Source organism: Arachis stenosperma, chromosome 6 (assembly GCF_014773155.1).
Source record: "Arachis stenosperma cultivar V10309 chromosome 6, arast.V10309.gnm1.PFL2, whole genome shotgun sequence".
NCBI classification, from domain to species: domain Eukaryota; kingdom Viridiplantae; phylum Streptophyta; class Magnoliopsida; order Fabales; family Fabaceae; genus Arachis; species Arachis stenosperma.
Genome location: NC_080382.1, coordinates 4,009,275 through 4,028,236, shown reverse-complemented (window position 1 = coordinate 4,028,236; position 18,962 = coordinate 4,009,275). Strand labels below are relative to the sequence as shown.

The 18,962-nt window shown below is 31.6% G+C and overlaps 2 protein-coding genes across 3 annotated transcripts; both read left to right on the top strand.

Annotated features, from left to right (window-relative positions):
* Window positions 1-7,974: 7,974 nt before the first annotated feature.
* LOC130935941 (flowering locus K homology domain) lies at window positions 7,975-12,493 on the top strand. Of its 2 annotated transcripts, none has more exons than XM_057865876.1 (7): window positions 7,975-8,106; window positions 8,231-8,653; window positions 10,537-10,789; window positions 11,046-11,194; window positions 11,271-11,552; window positions 11,644-11,838; window positions 12,039-12,493. In XM_057865876.1, exons 2-7 carry the CDS (start codon window positions 8,249-8,251, stop codon window positions 12,231-12,233), a joined length of 1,479 nt encoding a protein of 492 aa, XP_057721859.1. In that variant the 5' UTR covers window positions 7,975-8,106; window positions 8,231-8,248; the 3' UTR covers window positions 12,234-12,493. The 2 variants fall into 2 exon arrangements, with proteins under 2 accessions (XP_057721859.1, XP_057721858.1); XM_057865875.1 differs by having other exon boundaries at window positions 8,228-8,653.
* Window positions 12,494-13,700: 1,207 nt separating this feature from the next.
* Window positions 13,701-17,800, top strand: LOC130936827 (myosin-binding protein 3-like). The gene is made up of 4 exons (XM_057866987.1): window positions 13,701-13,903; window positions 14,272-15,364; window positions 15,634-17,142; window positions 17,335-17,800. The coding sequence occupies exons 2-3, from the start codon at window positions 14,350-14,352 to the stop codon at window positions 17,127-17,129; spliced, it is 2,511 nt and encodes an 836-aa protein (XP_057722970.1). The 5' UTR covers window positions 13,701-13,903; window positions 14,272-14,349; the 3' UTR covers window positions 17,130-17,142; window positions 17,335-17,800.
* The last annotated feature ends 1,162 nt before the right edge of the window (window positions 17,801-18,962 follow it).

Genomic DNA, 18,962 nt, shown 5'->3' with positions numbered 1-18,962 from the left:
CAAGTTGAGGATGAAGGATTTCCTCTCTTACTATGATAGACAAGTTGAAGTGAATGATTCCCTCTCTTATGATGTGATTATGATTAATGTTGTGAGGACGGTGATTTCATCCCATTTATGAATAGACAAGTTGAGGATGAATGATTTCTTCTCTTGTTGTGATGTAGATGTGAAAAAGGTGGAAATACAGACTCCTTCGTATTAATCCCCCTGAGTTAAGGGAGGGTGAAAAGACACTCTTCTTCTTATTGATTTTTCTACATCTCTCTCTAGTTGTAAGGTGGAAAGACACACTCCTTCGATGTGCAAAGGCACACTCCTTCGTAATTCCTCCAAGAGAAGTTGGAAAGGCACTTTCCTTTGTTTATGTTCTTCCTAGGGGATGTGCAATCGATAGACGATATCCGGGTTAGATACCGGGTGTGTCGGGTTCTGACAATTTAATCGACATGTAAGCTCATGGCCAATAGGATAGACATACATCATGTGCATTCGTTTGTAATTGTTTGGGTGTGCATAATTGTTTGGTTTGCCTACTTGTTCATCTATCTGCTACTTGCATTACTTGAACTAATTGTCTTTGTTATGATTGACTTGTATATTTTGTTTGTGGTTGATACTATTGAGACTTGTTGAGACTATCGAGACTTGTTGAGAAAATTAAGATTTACTGGGATTATTAAGACTTATAAGACTAAAAATATTGATAAGGATCAGGGGCGGAGCTAGAAGAAATATTAGAGGGGGGCCAAAAATATTTACACACTAAAAAAAGACTAAAATAAAATTTTAAGGGGGGGCTAAACTGAAATTTACATATAATTTACATGTAAAAAATTAAAATTAGGGGGGGCGATTGCCCCCCTTTGTATGTATGTAGCTTCGCCCCTGATAAGGATGACTGTTTAGTACTGCCAATGTAACACCCTTACTATTATAATGTTACGCTTCCGACTGCACCACTCTAATAGTGAGAAGTATTATGACGACTTCATATACTTAATAATAAAATAGAAACCTTTGACTTGAAACCGTATCACTGTCTTTTTTGAAAAAAAAAACGGAAAATACTTTTTCTTGAAAACGAACAAGCATATACATATGTACAAAACTTCTTACTCAATCAACTTACAACTATTATATACATACATGTCATTACAGTCATGACTCCTATCCTTCTTACGATAATATAATAATATAGGGGAGGAAAATCTATAACATATGTATGCATACAGATTTAAAAGCAAATTATAAGTGGAATCTTTTTTTTTAAGTGCACAGATTTAATTTAGGTTTAAAAATCAATTCTTTTCTAGATTCTCTCTATCCATCTTTCTCTTCTTTTTTTCGTACGCTCTTTTTCTCTCTAATTGAGTACATAAATGGAGTGGTGACTAACCAGGAGGAAGAAACAAGGAGCTCACTGCTGATAGAAGCAATAACGGTGACTGCTGATAATATAAAAATGAGAGAGAGAAAGAAAAAGAGGCAGAACGAAGCAGAGAAGAAGAAACAACAGAGTGACGAGAGAGAAAGGAAGAGGAGTGAGGTGGCGATGGCGATAGAGGCGACGCTAATAGATTCGTAGAACAGCGTCACAGTCGCTTCTTTACTGAGGCAACGACGGCAGGTGCTGCAAATGCATCGAAGCAGTTCGTTACAATGTCATTATACATCGGGGATCTGGACCCTGACGTTGATGAGAACCTCTACGATTTGTTCGACCAGGTCGGACAAGTAGTTTCAGTTTGTTTTGTCCCCACTATTTTCTCAAAATTATTTTTGTTTTGTTTCGTTTATTTGAGTTTATTTTTTCTTTTTATATGATTGTTTGTATGAACAAATGGAGTGTCATTTATTTAGGACTTTTGGTATCATTGTGAAATTATTTTCAAGTTTTACTCTTTGTTGTTCATTTTTGAAATTGTAGATACAGTTGATTTAGGAAGTTTTTTCGGATGTTGTTGTAATACGAAAACAGCCCATTGGATTTTTATGATGAAAGAAGAGAAGAGAAGAGAAAATGCTTAATCCACGGATAAAGGCATTTGATTTAGGCAGTGACTTGACTACTTGCTGATCGCCCGATTGAGGTTACATAATTTCCAGTAAGTATAGATGATTTGTGTGTGAACTACTTTGGTAAGAATAATTGATTGAGACAAAGACAAATTTTTGTGTTTTTATGTGTTTGAATTAAGAAAAAACAGGTTGAAAGTAATCTTTTCTAATTGGAATTGTCCATGATTCCTTTAAAAGAAGAAGTTAGTTTAGTAATTTTATCTAATATCAACAAACTAGAAGAATTGATTTTCGATCATTGGAATATGTAAAATAGATCATTTGTGGTTTCTAATTGTGGAACTTAGGTAAACTTAAATAGTAAAACTCAACTCAAAATCGATTCAGTGAGTAAACATGTAAATTGAGGAGTGTTAAGGGCCATCAAGTTTTGTAAGTTGTATCAATTAATTAGCCATTATTAATGTTTTTAATGGTATGAAATTACATCTAATAATATAGGATTGCTTACTTTTCTTTTGTTGGTTAAGTGCTGGCCAGATTTTAATAAAACTATTGGCCCTATAGACTTTCTCTAATTTTAGAATTTGATACCCTTTCAATATCCACTGCATCATTGTAGCTATAAGTTGTGGTTATTTGTATACGTTTCTTAATCAGAACTAATGAATGATCTAATTTGTATTACTATTTTCAATCCAATACTGATTACTTGGAAGAGGATCTGAAGTGTGTGATTGCCGAAAACAAAAAATTGGCTGAAATACTTTTTTTGTGCTTGTCGAAATAATTTTATCTCTAGGTTTATTATTGTCATTTAATTTTTCAAAACTTTTTCTTACAATTCTAGAATTAGAAGTAGATGACATCCAGGTTGTGTGATTGTGTCCGTTGAAGTAGATCTTAATTCACTTCTCTTTTGCTAGAAAACTTAGTTATTGCAAAGTCATCTTTAACATAAATGTTTATAGACTTAAATATTAGCCTCTCAACTATGTTTATATATTTTTTAAAAGTTTATATAATTTTACTTTAGCTTACTCTTAAATATTAGAAAGTTACATTTTTATTTAACATAACAATATAAGAAAACAGAAAAAAAAAATTAGACCCTTTTTTTTTTCCTATCTTTATTATGCATGTGTTCTACTATGTTGTCTTAATTGTGTGTTTTTATCTGAAATGAAAATTAGTATAATTGATTCTGAGACCAAAGCTTTAGAATTTTCGGCTTTGTATGAGAATGATGATAGCACCACAAATATATCATTTACTTCTCGTAATAATCATCATGTACAAACATTACCTTTAATTTTGTTAATTTTTTTGTCTTTTAATTTATGTTATTTTAAACCATAGATCAGTATTAATGTTATTATTACTTTGGAATTTTGAAAAATTAAGGATTTTTATTTGAAATGCATAATAATTTTTATATTATCTATAAATTTAAAGCAAGACATTTATTACTATTAACACAAAAAAAAAAATATAATAATAATTATGTGCTAAAAAATTAGGGTGGTAAGTTTGGTGTTAGTCGCAATTTTATAATTTTATAATGTTTGGTGTTTTTTTACTTTTTTTTTATTGTATTTAAGTTTTTAGTAAATTTTAAAATTCACCTATTCCAATAGTATTTAACTATTTATATATGTGATGGCAAAATATTAGTTTTAATATATATATATGGAGATAGGTTTTTTCATGTGTATTTATGAAAGTATTTTTTTTTAATTGAATTTGGATCCTCTAAATTTTTAATTTTATTTTAGAGGATAAAGTGTGATCTTCTACTCTTAAATAGTTTCTATTTCATATTTACTTTTGGTCCCACTTATAAAATAAATGGTGAAAAATTACACTTTACTTTCTAAAGTAAAATTCAAAATTTAGAGAATTCAAATTTTTTTTATTGGGGTTGTCCATGGTTCTTTTAAAAGAAGAGATTCACTTAGTAGTTGCATCTATAAATCAGGGACGGATTCATATTCATGGATGTGGGGGCAAGTTCCCATTAGAGTTTAACATTTTTTTAACTAATACATAATAACAAATTTTATTTGTCCTCACTATATAATTAAATTTGAATCCACTATGATTGAATTTCACTCATCAACTTCAATTATGTAAAAACAAATAGTAATTCAAGATTCAAATGAATTTGTTACAATAACCTTTAAAAAGAAGGAGCGAAATAATTATAGATTTGTTATTTTATAATTGTAACTAATAAATAAATTTAAAATTTAAAAAAATCTGTTTATATACTTAGTATATATATACATACATACATATATATATATATATATATATATATATATATATATATATTATTTGTTCAAAATAGAGGTATCTACTAATTTAGTATCCAAAAGATTTAGGCGCAGATAAAATAATTCTTAAATGATTTAAAAACTGCGATAAAAATAACTAATACATATTATATTTATTAAAAGTGACAAAAAACTTTTGTATTTAACAAATGACATATCTATTTAATCTAAATTGTTTTATCAATATTTGAATAAATATTTAGAAAATGCACAAAAATATTTAGAGCAAAATTTGATCTCTAAATATTTTTTTATTTTTTTAAAAAAATTAGTCATTCACAATAAAAAATAAAAAAAAATTCACTTGACATAAAATTATAAATTTTTGAAAATGAAAAGATCTTATTTTTTTAATATTTCTTGCAAAAAATTGTATCAAAATATGACATCTAAAGTCTTTTTTTTAGAATATATATATTTAATGTATATCTAATTTTTTGAGACTTATTTGTTGTTAACACTTTTTAGAATTATTTTTTGTTAGCGATGTAAATTTTTTTATACTATTTTGATTGTTTACTCGTTTAAAATAATAGGTTTCAAAATATTATTCTCTCTTCTATAAATTACCACTAGATTAGCATTTTAATTTTAAAATAATAAAAATATTTGGTTGTCAATAAAATTTACTCCAATATTGATTAGATTTGATTACAAATATATAAAATTATTCTGCTAAACTAATTTTAAATTAAATAAATTATCTTCTTAAACTAATTTAAACATTAAATTAAGAATGACTAATAAAAATATTAATCTTATATTGACTATTAAATAAAAAATGGTTAAATAAATAATATAATAATAAAAAACATTAAAATAATACTGTTTATTTATTGGTGTTTTTTTTAAAAGTTAACTTTAGTTTTTTCTATAACAATATCAGTTGATTTTTTTTTAAATATGAATATTATAAAGAATCGATTTCATAATCGTATGAGAGATGAACTTTTAAATGATTGTTTAACAATATATATAAAAAGATAGACATTTAATTATATTGACAATAAAAAATTTAATTTATATATTATTTTAATATTTTAATTTATTGATTAAATAATTTAAAGATTAATTACGTTTATAATAATAAAATATAATTATAAAAATTATTATCATATTATGTATATATTCTCTTCAATCACAAAATTTTCATTGTTGTCTATTAATAATAATTTGGAATAAGTATGATTTTGGTCCTCAACGTAGGGGTTGAAAATATTTTTCGTCCCTCGCCTTTTTTTCGCTCCAAAATGGTCTCCAAAATTTCAGTTTGTTTTAAAATCGTCTTTCGGACAAAAATACCCTTCTCCCTTCACCCCAAAATCAACCACCACCACCACCACTAGAACAGAAGCCCAACCAGAACCACCACCACCACCAGTATCATCATGGTCATCATCATCATCAGAACTTTTTCCAAAATCAAACAAAAGTTCAAACTGAACAAGAACCCACCACCACCACCATCATTATCATCATGGTCATCATCATCATCATCAACATCAGAAAAATCAAAATCAAGCAACATGAATAATCAACAAATTCAGCAACAATAATATTCCAAATTCAAATTTCAGCAACAACAATATTTCACAACAAATTTCACAAAAAATCCAGAAATTTCACAAAAAAATCAGTTCACAGAAATGGTGGTGGTGCGGTGGTGCAGGGCGGTAGAACGGAGGGGCAGCGAAGAAGAAGAAGAAGAAGAAGAAGAAGAAGAAGAAGAAGAAGAAGAATAAATGGTGGTGGTGCGGTGGTGCAGGCAGCAGAGCGACGGGGCGGCAAAGAAGAAGAAGAAGAAGAAGAAGAAGAAGAAGAAATGGTAGTGGTGCGGTGGTGCAGGACAACAGGGCGGCAGGGCGGTGGTGCGACGGCGGTCCCCCTTCTCTCCCCCCTCCCCTTTCCTGTGCCCTCCCTTTTCTTTCTCTCCCCACCCCCTTAGCCCCTTTCTGTATCCCTTTCTTTTTTTTTTCTTTTTTTTTTTATTTATTTTATATTTATTTTATTTTATAATTTTTTAATAAAGGATAATTTGGTAATAAAAAAATAAAATTGGTAAAAATGACGATTTTAAAACAAACTGAAATCTTGAAAATCATTTTGGAATGGAAAAAAATGAAGAACGAAATAAATTTTCAGCCCCTACATTGGGACTAAAATCATACTTATCTCTAATAATTTAGTGCAATATAATATAAAGTTATCAAAAGTGCATTAGCTATTTTCATTGTTTATAACTTTCAATTTCACCTCAAAAGTATTAATAAATTAGAGATGTAAGAAATACTAATTTCCTCTCTTCTTGATAATTATTAATCATCTTAACATAAGTGCTTTTGTTGTTGATTCAACTTGGTACATTTTATTATATCCTACAAATATGATATATCTCTATGTAAATGTGGATTTTGTCTCAAATTTTATTTTATTTATTTTTTTTGTTGAAGGGTAATCATATTAATGGAGTGTAAGATTTAAACATGATAGCCTTTTTAGAAGCAAAATCATAATCATTTATATATGAAAAATTTTAATTTGAATATCTTATATTCTTGATAATTGTTGTATTTGTTTCGAACTATAAAAGTACTTTATTTATTCATGGATAATGTATTGAATATTTGAACATAAATTCAAACTATTTATTTATTTTAAAATATTTTATATAAAAATTGGTGAGTTTGAAATCATTATTGTATTTTTTTTTAAGTTAAAATATTGGTTATAGAATGATTTATGTTTTGTTATATATTCATATATGAGCTTTCTGCGTATAGATTAAGAAAATAAAATAAAATAGATTTGTGAAAAAATATACTCGAGAATTAGAGAACATATTAGAAAAATATTATGAAAAATGTGTTTTAAAAGTTACCATTTAAAAAAAGTTAATAAAAATAACTAAATTAATCATTTAATTTGTATATTAAATAAATTAACTGTTTTAAAAAATATATATTAATTTTTTTGCAAAAAATTATACATAAATACAATAAAATAGATTAAATACATAATTTGTGTGTAGTGGGAGCTAAACACTAAAGATCTAATAATATAATTAAATATCACTTAATTAGTATTCATTATTTATATAGCTACAATAATATAAACTATTTTTATTAAAATTTTAAACACACAAATATAATAATTTTTTACATATAAATAAAATTCGTTAATATAGACTAGAAAAATGATAAGATTATTTCGTCTAAAAAATAAATAATAAAACAATTTTATACACAGTACAATAAACTTTTATGCACCAAAATTTGTTCAAATAAAAAATAACAACTATTAATATAAATGATCATGTACCAATAAATTTTTATAATAGATTAACATTTAGTCTGCACTTAGCGCGAATAAATTTAAATGTACTGCATAAAAAAATTAATATTTTATGAATAAGAGTCTTTATTAAGTTTAGTTAATATTTTTTAATTAATATCTTTTATTTTTTTTAAATCTTAAATTTGAATTTTAAATATTTAATCTTTCAAAAAAATAAATTAAAAAATAATTTTATACTTATTGGTCTTTATTAAAGTATTTTTACTTAAGTTTATATAATTAATCAATAATCAATATAATATAATATTGTTAGAAGAGTTCCCGAAGATATAATAGCATAATACCCAACAATAGCACCATCGCCGGTGCGCCACACTCTCTCTCCAAAACCCCAAACCCTAGATTCCCCAATTCCATCCCTCTTGTCGTAATTCTACCTCAGCTCGTAACCAAGGTAGTTTTAAACAACACCACTCACTTCTATTCTTTGGTTGATGACAATGAGCTAGCTGGCATTTCTTTTTCTCGCATCTGATTTTTCCCCAAATTTCTTTACGATATTGTTTGTGTTGTAGTAGTGGAATCAGTGAAACCCTATGGCTGATGCTGAAGTTGATCAGAACATAGAGGAACATGAGGAGGAGGAAGAAGAGGAAGAGGAAGAACAAGACCAAGACCAAGACCAAGTGATAGAGAACGTGGAGCATGAGGAAAACGAAGGGCAGGAGGTGGCGGAGGAGGAGCCCGTCGCGGAGGCTGCAGCAGCAGCAGCACCACCACCAGAAGTAGCAGCACCAGCAGGGGGAACTGGTGGTGATGGCGGCGGCGGCGAGAAGAAGTGGCCCGGGTGGCCAGGCGAGAGTGTGTTCCGTATGTTAGTTCCTGCGCAGAAGGTTGGAGGTATTATTGGACGTAAAGGAGAGTTCATTAAGAAGATTGTGGAGGAGACACGTGCTCGCATTAAGATTCTTGATGGTCCTCCTGGAACTTCTGAAAGGGCTGTAAGTAATCCTAATTTCCCTTCTATCAATTGGAAGTATAATAACTTGAATGCATGCTGGTGACTCGTTAAGCTCAAGCTTCTTTATTATTGCCCTGGAAGGATGGTTTTGTTGTTGCTTAAGCTAATTGCTATTGATGGAGAATTATTGATATGGGATCTCTTATTTGTTCTTTCTGATGTTTTCCTTGCTCCATTTGGTTGATGATATTGGTTATTAGAGCAGTTGATGGGTGATGATATTATCTAATTTTTTACCATGGATTTTACTAGTGATTGTGGTTATTGCTTGCATGTTGCAATTATAAATTCAGGTTTATCATTTTTTAATATTTTTACTTGATTTAATATATATAGCAGAAAAAAAGAAAGAAAGAAAAAAGAGTGTGAATTGACATGTAACTATGTAACTTTGTAAGACTCTAGATAAATTACGTAATCTGCCACCCAAACTGCTTCTAAGTACTTAGAATATAAATAATGGGCAAAAAACACAGTTCATTTACATACTACAAGCATAGTTCTTTTGGAAGAAATGGAACATTATCTAATGTGATTGAAAGTTTGCCAAAGATGTTAGAGAGGAGAACAGAGTGAGGCTCTGTCTCCTTGTCAATCTTTAATAAAAAATTTCAGTCTTATGTTTTAGTAGGTAGATGTTTACATGAAAGTATAAAAGCAACCAAGAAAATTCACATGGTCAAAGGGGTAACCTTGCTTAAATGTACTACAATAGTAAAGAAACCAATACAAAGCAAATGAAGCGAATTCCAAAAAGAACAATGCTGGCAAGAATCCCTAAAATATTAATTTAATTCTAACAGAAAATGAATCTGTGCAGGTTCAATGTCCCAATTTTAAAGGCAACGACTCAATCATCATTTAGATCCCAATCTTGAAGAACCAAAGATCCAGATGCAAGGATCAGCTTTGAGCGTTGCAAAGTGCTGAAAAGTTTATTTATTTGTAGACATTTTGTACCAAAGTACCACGAAGCTCTGCATTTCATCTGGTAAATTCAGAACCTCGATGATTGATGTCTTGCCTCAAGCAGATTGCAAGCAATGAAAAAACAGCTTATTGCCAGCTCTTATACAATATTAAAATCACCATGTATTAAAACTGAAGTATTTTTATTATCATACATATGATTAAAAGAAAAGGATTAAAAAACTACCTAAGTTCTAACTATATCAATCAATTTTCCTCTTAACACACAGAGCTTCGCTATGTATTAATGATTTTAGTTTTTCATAGTAGTTCTTCAATAGAAATCCTTGCCATACTGATCTATAACAAGCTAAAATGCATTATACTAAACCAAGACTTGGTCATTGAAGAATTAGAAGGCACTTCCACTTTGACATGTGTCTTACATCTTGTGTTATGTTACAAATTAGTGGTAAACTATAAAGATTATTTTCCACTATGAGACTTCAACCTTTTGCAAGCTTTGGATTTAGTAAAATGTAAAATATTAGCTGGTTTAGTTGATCAAACAAAAATAGTAACTTTTTTTCTTAATGGAACATTAGGGCCTTAGGGGTTATTCCATACATTGGTAGAGGGAAGGGATATCATAAATATGGTTGAGGAAGGTTGTTCCTTCTGGTATTTTGCTGACAAGTGAGGATAGTTAAGGATTAGTTGGGAAAGAAAATATACTAGAAGGTGGATCAGCCATTGTTCTAAATCCTCTAAACTATTGAAATTTTATCATTGAAAATCGTTTCTTGTATGCTTTTGTGTTGAGATTTTAGCTGGCATGCAACATGCTTGGGGTTGGTGTGTTTTATTGTTGGTTAAAGATATATATATTTTTTCTTTTTTTTGCAAGCATTGGACAGAATGTTTAGGATGATGATTTTTGTTCACGTTGATCAGGTAATGGTATCAGGAAAAGACGAGCCTGATTCATCTCTTCCTCCTGCTGTGGATGGGTTATTGAGAGTTCATAAGAGGCTTCTTGATGGTTTAGAGAATGATTTCTCCCATGCTTCTTCAGGTGTGGCCGGGAAGGTTTCTACAAAACTATTGGTGCCAGCATCACAAGCAGGAAGTTTAATTGGGAAGCAAGGAGGAACTGTAAAATCTATCCAAGAAGCATCAAATTGTATAGTTAGGGTTCTTGGAGCAGGTTCTCGTTATATTTCTTAAAATTTTTGTTAATTATTATTATTATTATGTGTTGTTGCGTAATTATGTTTCTTCTGCCCCCACCGCCCACCCAAAAAAAAAAGAAAAATTCAAAACAAAAGAATTCTTTCTATCCATGAACTTTTATGGTGGTTTCTCACATATTTTGCTGTGTTTTTTCCTTTAGTCCTTGGTTAGGCTGTGACATTTTCTAGTTGCTAAGCATATGGTTGTCTACTTGTCTTACTATTCTGCAGAAGATCTTCCTGTTTTTGCTCTTCAAGATGATAGGGTGGTTGAAGTACTAGGGGATCCCACTGGGGTTCACAAGGCAATTGAACTTATTGCATCCCATCTAAAGAAGTTTTTAGTTGATCGCTCTGTAATTCCAATTTTTGAAATGAATGTAAGTGTGTGATTTTATCCGAATAATTTATCGTTTTGACAAACTGAGGCATTTACATAAACTGTTATTTCTCCAGATGCAAATGGCAAATCCTCATCGAGTGGAGCACATGCCACCTCACCAATCATGGGGTCCACCTCAGGGTCTTCCTCCAAATGCCGGTGGAGGTCCTGGTTTTGTACCTACTCCTCAATACATGCCACCTCCGCGACCACTTGATAGTTACTATCCCCCAGCTGAAATCCCACCTCCAGTGGAGAAACAGCCCCATCACGGTATATCTGCCTATGGAAGAGATTCTTCAATAGGTGTTCATGCGTCTTCAAATACCCAATCTGCACCTTCCATAGTGACTCAGGTACCTACTAATTGCAAATTTGGTCTCTTGCACTCTCCAAAAGTGAATACATCTTTTTGTTGACCTCATTTTGCACTTGCTATTTTGTCAGATCACACAGCAAATGCAAATTCCCCTATCTTATGCCGATGCTGTTATTGGAACAGCTGGAGCAAATATAAGTTACATTAGACGGGCTAGTGGAGCTACGGTTACTATACAAGAAACAAGAGGTGTTCCGGGAGAGATGACAGTTGAAATTAGTGGAACCGCTTCTCAAGTCCAAACTGCCCAGCAATTGATACAGGTAATCCTCCTTATCCTGCATTTAACGGTTTAATTTATGCACCCAAACCACGTGGGAGCTTTGTACATTATAGGTCATCTTTTTGGTTTCAAGTAAAAGATATTCTAAGCTTTGGGATAATCTTAGCTTGATTTATAAGTATTTTAACCTAATTAGTTTGCATGGGAATCAAGCAACGTGATTATGAATTTGTGGTGCAGAATTTTATGGCGGAAGCTGGAGCGCCAACAGCGGCGGCAGCAGCAACAGGGCAGCAGCCACAAACAGGGGGACCTGGTGCAGATCAAGGATATAATTCTTATCAGGCTCATAGTTCTGTTTATGCATCTCCACCATCCAACCAAGGCCATACCGGAGGCTATGGCTCAGTTTATGGTGCAAACTATGGCTATTGAGCTGAGCAGTTCTACAAAATCTGCTCATTGTTGAAAGTGTAGAACTGATTTATGTAATAATTTGACGAACATTAGGACGCACTGCTAAATTATGCTTCTTTTTCTTCCTCCCTCCATTTTCCTGAATCTTTATGAATGTGATTTTTGTATGGCACTAGCTTTCTGTTTGTATTGGTAGTCATTTGGAAATGCTACACACACTATCCATGGCCTGATGTATTATTTACTTGTTTTGGAAAGTTGGTGCACCTATGACCATATGATGATACTCGCTCTGCGTCAATTAAGTGCAATTTCTTTCAGGGGGTCCATAATTACGTACTAGATAAATATAAAGTCATTGATACGTTTATTCACTTACACAACAATAAATGCCTAAATTTAAAGCCAGAAACTCTAAAGAAAGAGATACGTCATAAATCTAGAATGAGTATAATAATTCAGTAAATAAGAACATAAACCATAATTGTGATTCTTGAAAACGCCAAGTCAGCAAGTTCTTCGGTCGGTATTACTATGATTAGATTAGTCAGTCACAGCTCACATTGCTAAAGTTCACGCCGACCATCTACACATAGCCGACATATCTGATATCTAATCTCGGCTTTCAACTTACCATTACTTCCTTACAACGTTTATTCATTATTATAATTAATATAGTTATAACACATACGAATAATAACGGAACAATTATTTAATCTCTTGAAATTATTCAATTAAACGTGTTCTTAAGTGTTTTCTGCATTTTTTTAAAAATATTGGAAATATTGTAATATATTCAAGCTCACTCGCTCTCTTGCATGATTTGACCTTTTCCTTTCAACCTTTTACATAGTTGAAACTAATATGTACGTGTCATGGTATGTTCTGATCTCTTGCATTTTATTCCGTAAATATTGATATGATTGGAATGGAAGATGGAAAGAGATGGGCCACCTGTAACTGCTTTGTTACTTTCGGGAATGTTCTCTGTTCATAGATAGCTATAGCCTAAGGTTCCTTGTTTTCTAATCTTCCATGCGCCACAAATCAGACATTAAAATTAACAAAAATACTATTCGTATATTAAAATTAATTATTAATATATTTATATAAAAAATATATATAATTTAAATTTTTTAATATATATTTATATTTTAATATATATTTTATATCGATAATTAATTTTTAGTGATTGATTTGAATGTAAACGAAAACAAATAGGATGAGTGGAAGAATAAAATTGGTGTCCCAATCCTTTTTCTTTTCATTATAATATTGTTACTACTATTATTTATTTTCTGATACAATTACCAAAATGGGACATAAGAGATAACTTCTAGACTCCTAGTCAATGTTTTTCCGGGGTAGTTCCGGTATTTGAATATTTTTCTCTCTCTCTCTCTCTCTCTCTCAACACTCTTGAAGACCCTTTTTGTCTTTGTCGGCTTGTTTTACTTTATTTTTCAACTAGAAAGTAAATGTGTGTGTGCGTGGATTTACGTTGGAAAGCTTCAAACTTTGGGTTTGATTCTTTTTGGTTTACTTTGTTGATTATTTTGTACATCACTAAGCTCCAACCATCGCCACATACTAAGTGTTGATACCCTCTTGATGCCTCTGAATCTGATTGGACTCAACATTTACACATACATATATGACACATAATAATTACTAATCACTCCAATAAGGTATTTATCATACTTCTCTGATGTTATATAATTATATTCTTTCAGTTTCTGTAATAAATATAACTCCTTTGTTGATGTGATTCTCTATCTCCCATAATTATTCATTTATCTATTATCTTGTATGTAACGTTTATACTGTTTAAAGTTTCTGCAGCTGATCATAGTTGTATGATTTATAATAATAATAATGACTTCTTTTTCTTCAGGGTTTTCTGGATATTGATTCGTTTGTTTCTAATTTAGCATCTCAATGGGACTGTTTAGTGTTCATTGTATATCAAATTATCAATCAATATCGTGTAATTTTGATCTTATAGTATGCTGAATAAATCCTTCTATGTTCTAACTTTTTTTTTTTGTGCAATCAGTTTTGTCTTTTGCCTTGAAATTTGGTATCAAGTTTGATCTGTTTCAACTTTCAAGAAATTGGTTGCTCCCTTGATTCAATGGCGTCTTCTGGAGTGTCAACTGCCATGTTATCCAGAAATTTTAGCACATCATTGGCATCGGCATTGCTGGAATGGTTTCTGATCTTTTTCCTTTTTGTTGATGCTGTATTTTCTTATGTCATTACAAAGTTTGCTAGTTACTGCAAATTGCAAACCCCATGCCTCTTTTGTTCAAGGCTTGATCATGTGTTAGGAAAGCAGAAAACAGGATTCTATTGGGAATTGATTTGCAGTGCTCATAAATTGGAGATTTCTTCATTGGTTCTTTGTCGCGCGCATGATAAGCTTGTTAATGTTCAAGGAATTTGCCAAAACTGCCTCTTTTCTCTTGCTAACATCAATAAAACCAATGCTGAAAATTGCAACTTAGTAGGTAAATTTGGGGATGAATCTGCCTCCAGGTTTGATCAGGATCTATTACTTGGTGACCGGATTGAAACACGGTGTTCTTGTTGCAATGAGCAAAGGATTTTCAATTCTTATGATGAAAGATTGGCTTTCAGTAAGTCAATTGAGTCTGAAGTTGTGGATCTTGATGAGTTAGAAGCTGTTAGAGACAATTTACATGACAAGAAAAGGAGAGCAAAACCATCAGTATCATTCAGAGTTTCAAACCTTAGAAATAGCCAGCTTGACCCTTTGTCTCATGTAGGTTATACAGAAGTCAAGGTTACTTCTGATACTGAGTCTGAATCTGAACTTCCCTTATCCGAAGATGACGATACCAATATACCAGTTTCTGTAAAGGATGATACCAAGGAAGATGTAAAACTACCATGTGAAGACATAGAGCCTACCATCATTGATCTAAATAAGGCTTCAGGGAAGCCCAGGAGTTTAGCTCCTCCACTTGAGCCATTACTATCAGAGCCGGAAATTCAGTTAGAAAATACGGATACTCATGCTATAAAATCTGTATCAGAAGCAATGGGAAGTGAGAATAATGAAGAAGAACTTGATTGGCAACAGGCTGAAAAAAATGCTGATGCTACCACAGTATCAAAGGAAAGCTGTAAGTTATTCTCAGCTTTTAGTTTTCTGTACCATGGAACTCTTCTGTTTGAATAATTTAGGGGTGCATCACAATTTGTTAGCTGATGAAGGATTGAAGATGAATAGTTTATAGCCTACTTTAACCAAATCATTTTTCTGAATGAATAAAATAGTCAGTAACTCTATATTCATTTTTTATGTCTAAAAGTTTTAATGTCTAATTATATTAGGCCATAAGTTCATGATTTTTGGTACTTACAATGAACATTTTGTGCAATACTTTTATAGATGAATTGACAACAAATGAAGTTGGGCTAGCATCTGATAAAAGATCTGCCATGGATTGTGAGGAAATCATCAAGTTAGGCAATAAGCAAACAACATCCGAAGCAGGTTCTGAACCAAACCCGGTTTCTAGTGACAGTTTTCAGCAAAATCCCATTATATTGGATCTTGGTGATGCTTATAAGCTAGCTGTTGGTAACAAAGGAAGACAGTTATCCGGCATTCTTGCTGAACAATGGCTTGGTAAAGATTCTACAAGAGTTAGCGAAGATTTGAAGATGATGTTGTCACAATTCTCTGCCACTCGAGGAACTGATCTGTCTATGAATGATATCAGTCCCAGATTGTCTATAAACAGTGACGAAATGAAGAATTCTGATGTTTCTAACTCTACCGGAATGCAGATACTTCAAAAGATGATATCACTCGAGCGAAATGAGTCCGGCTTGTCTCTGGATGGAAGCATTGTGAGTGAAATCGAAGGTGAAAGCGCGGTTGACAGACTAAAAAGGCAAGTTGATCATGACAGGAAACTGATGAGTGCTTTGTATAAAGAGCTGGAGGAAGAAAGAAATGCTTCTGCAGTTGCTGCTAATCAAGCACTAGCCATGATCACAAGGCTGCAGGAAGAAAAGGCAGCATTACATATGGAAGCCTTGCAGTATTTAAGAGTGATGGATGAGCAATCAGAGTATGATACCGACGCTTTGCAAAAGGCGAACGATGCTATTTCTGAGAAGGACAGAGAGATTGAGGAATTGGAAGCAAAGCTTGATTTTTATAGGAAGAAATTCCCTGATGAATCAACGAATGAAAATGTTTTGGTGACAAACTTTGAGATGAAGGTGAAGGATATTGGATTGGATAACTCACAATGTTCTGCCATCGAAAGCGAAGAAAGTATTCTTGGAAAATCAGTTACTGAAAATCCTATTATATCTGACAAAGCTCAAGAGTTAGTCACATCTTTGGAGGGGGAAAATGTTCAACTTGTGAAAAATTCATCATTGAAGTTTCAAGAGGAAAGGCTGTATATTTCGGAACGGTTGAAGAAGCTGGAGAAGCAAGTTTACCTTTTCTTGAATATGCATCACTCAGAGGAGAAGTGCATCAATTCTGAAAGTTCTGGAAAGGAATCCCCAGTAAACTGCGAAAAGTTAGACCGCAGTCTCATGATGCCAGATTCTGTTTCCATATTAAAAATGAATTCAGATACCAAGGATTGTGATTACTTCTCATCCAAGGAACCTAAAGATTTCGACGAAAATGGTGATTCCCCTTTGCTCTGTGGAAATAATGATTTAGCTTCAACTGGAAATGTGATTCATAATTTCGTTGGAAGGCTTCAAATTCTTGAGGCAGACCTGAGTTTCCTTGAGCATAGTATGAACTTACTAAGCAATGGAGATGAAGGACTTAAATTGTTAAAGGAAATAGCTGATCATCTGCAACAGTTACGTCGAATCGGGATTAGAGAAATTGATCAACAAGATGTTTGATGTTGTATTTAAGGTTAGTAATTATTGTTAACTATTGCACAAGAAATCAAAGCATTTCCTTTTTATCCCTTAAAATTAGTTACATTGCTGCATGCTGCTTTTCTAAATTAACTTGTGCATGATAAATATGTGGTTTGACTTATATCAAAGTTTTAGGCATGATATAGAAAATATTTAACCTATGTTTTTTTTAAACATTTTACAGATTCATAGAGCAGTGCTCAGTGATCAGGAGGAAGGTAAATTGTACATTAGTAAACCAGGTTACCAGAGACTGGTTGCAACTGTACAGTAACAATAGCTTATTGCTTCCACTCACAAAATAAGGTAAAATAGAAACAGGATTTCAAATTATATATGGAGAGCTTTTTATTTATTTATTTTGTTTTTCATTTGTCCCCTGCATTTTTTTTTATTTGGGGTTAGCTTTCATGGAGCATTTTGCTCCACTGAGTTTGCATGGTTTTCATGTAGGATAAAATTTTTATACTTCAGTTTTGACATTTGTAAAAGATAACATGTACGTAAGAGTGATTGTTTTGTGTATCTCGCGTATTCTTGTATCAATGTGAGTATTTTAGAGAAGTGTGACCTAAAATTAGTATGCTATGTATTGTTGTTTTCACGTGGACAAATCATGTTAATACACGTGATACTATCGTTTGCTTTGACATGTCAGTGTTATTTACTGACACTTTGTTCTGACATGTGTCACTGATTATCTACGTCAACATAATTCTAGGACCAAATTTTAACTTGAGTGAAAATTGAAAGACTCGTTTTTGAAGTCTCGTTGCATGAAATGAAATACTAAAATTATTTTCCATCAATTGATTTGTCTAAATTTAATTTAATCAATCTAACATATACTAGTGACAATTTAAAGTGTGAATATAAAAATGTTTAAATTAATATGCTAAACTATAATTGATTCATTAAGATACATCATTACTTTCACCTCAAAGTACTCGATCTTTTATTTTTCTATTATGACCACTGTCTCTAACTGGTCAACTCATCATTACTCATCATCAAAACAGTTCAACAAGTCTCGTCAATTAAGCCCTATAAATATACTCCACAACCATGATAAATCTATCTGTCGCTTAATTTTCATCATCATCCCTACTTGCTTATAACATAAGAAAGGTGTATATTGTGTTGAGAAATGAGAACAACAAACACAACATTCCTTAAGTAAGGATTTTTTGTGTGTGTTTAATTTTTGTATAATTTTTTTAAAATTTTTTTATGTTATTTTTTTTATTTTTAAAATTTATAAACAATCGAACTCTAAATCTTTTGAATATAAAGTTTTGATATAATGAATATCACTTATTCTAGTAATACAGGAAACAAGAACTGAAGAAGAAGGAATTACATGTTCCTAATTTATTGTTGTTGGAGTCAAAGCCAAGGCCCAAGGGGACCCACAGGTCAAACCCAAATTAACTTTGCAGGCCCCTTTCTTTTCAAATTTGGCCCACCTTCGAATTAAATTCATCATCATCATACCATAACATACATATGCATATACATACCCCATTCATTATTCATTTCTCTGTATTTGATGACAGTTTCTGCTATATACACTTTGAAGCTCCGCATAGAGGATTATGAAATATACTTATTGGTATTTGTACTTTAGGTAGGTGTCAAATTCTTCTTGTATCATGCATGATGCATCATCCATGCTTATAATTGTAGTATGTAATTGACTTTCACTTTTAATTCATTCCTACTTTAATTTGTGAAGAAAAGTGAGCGTTGACTTTCTTATATTATAAGGATGTTTTCAAGTATTTTAAAAATATTAATGTTTTAGTAATTTTA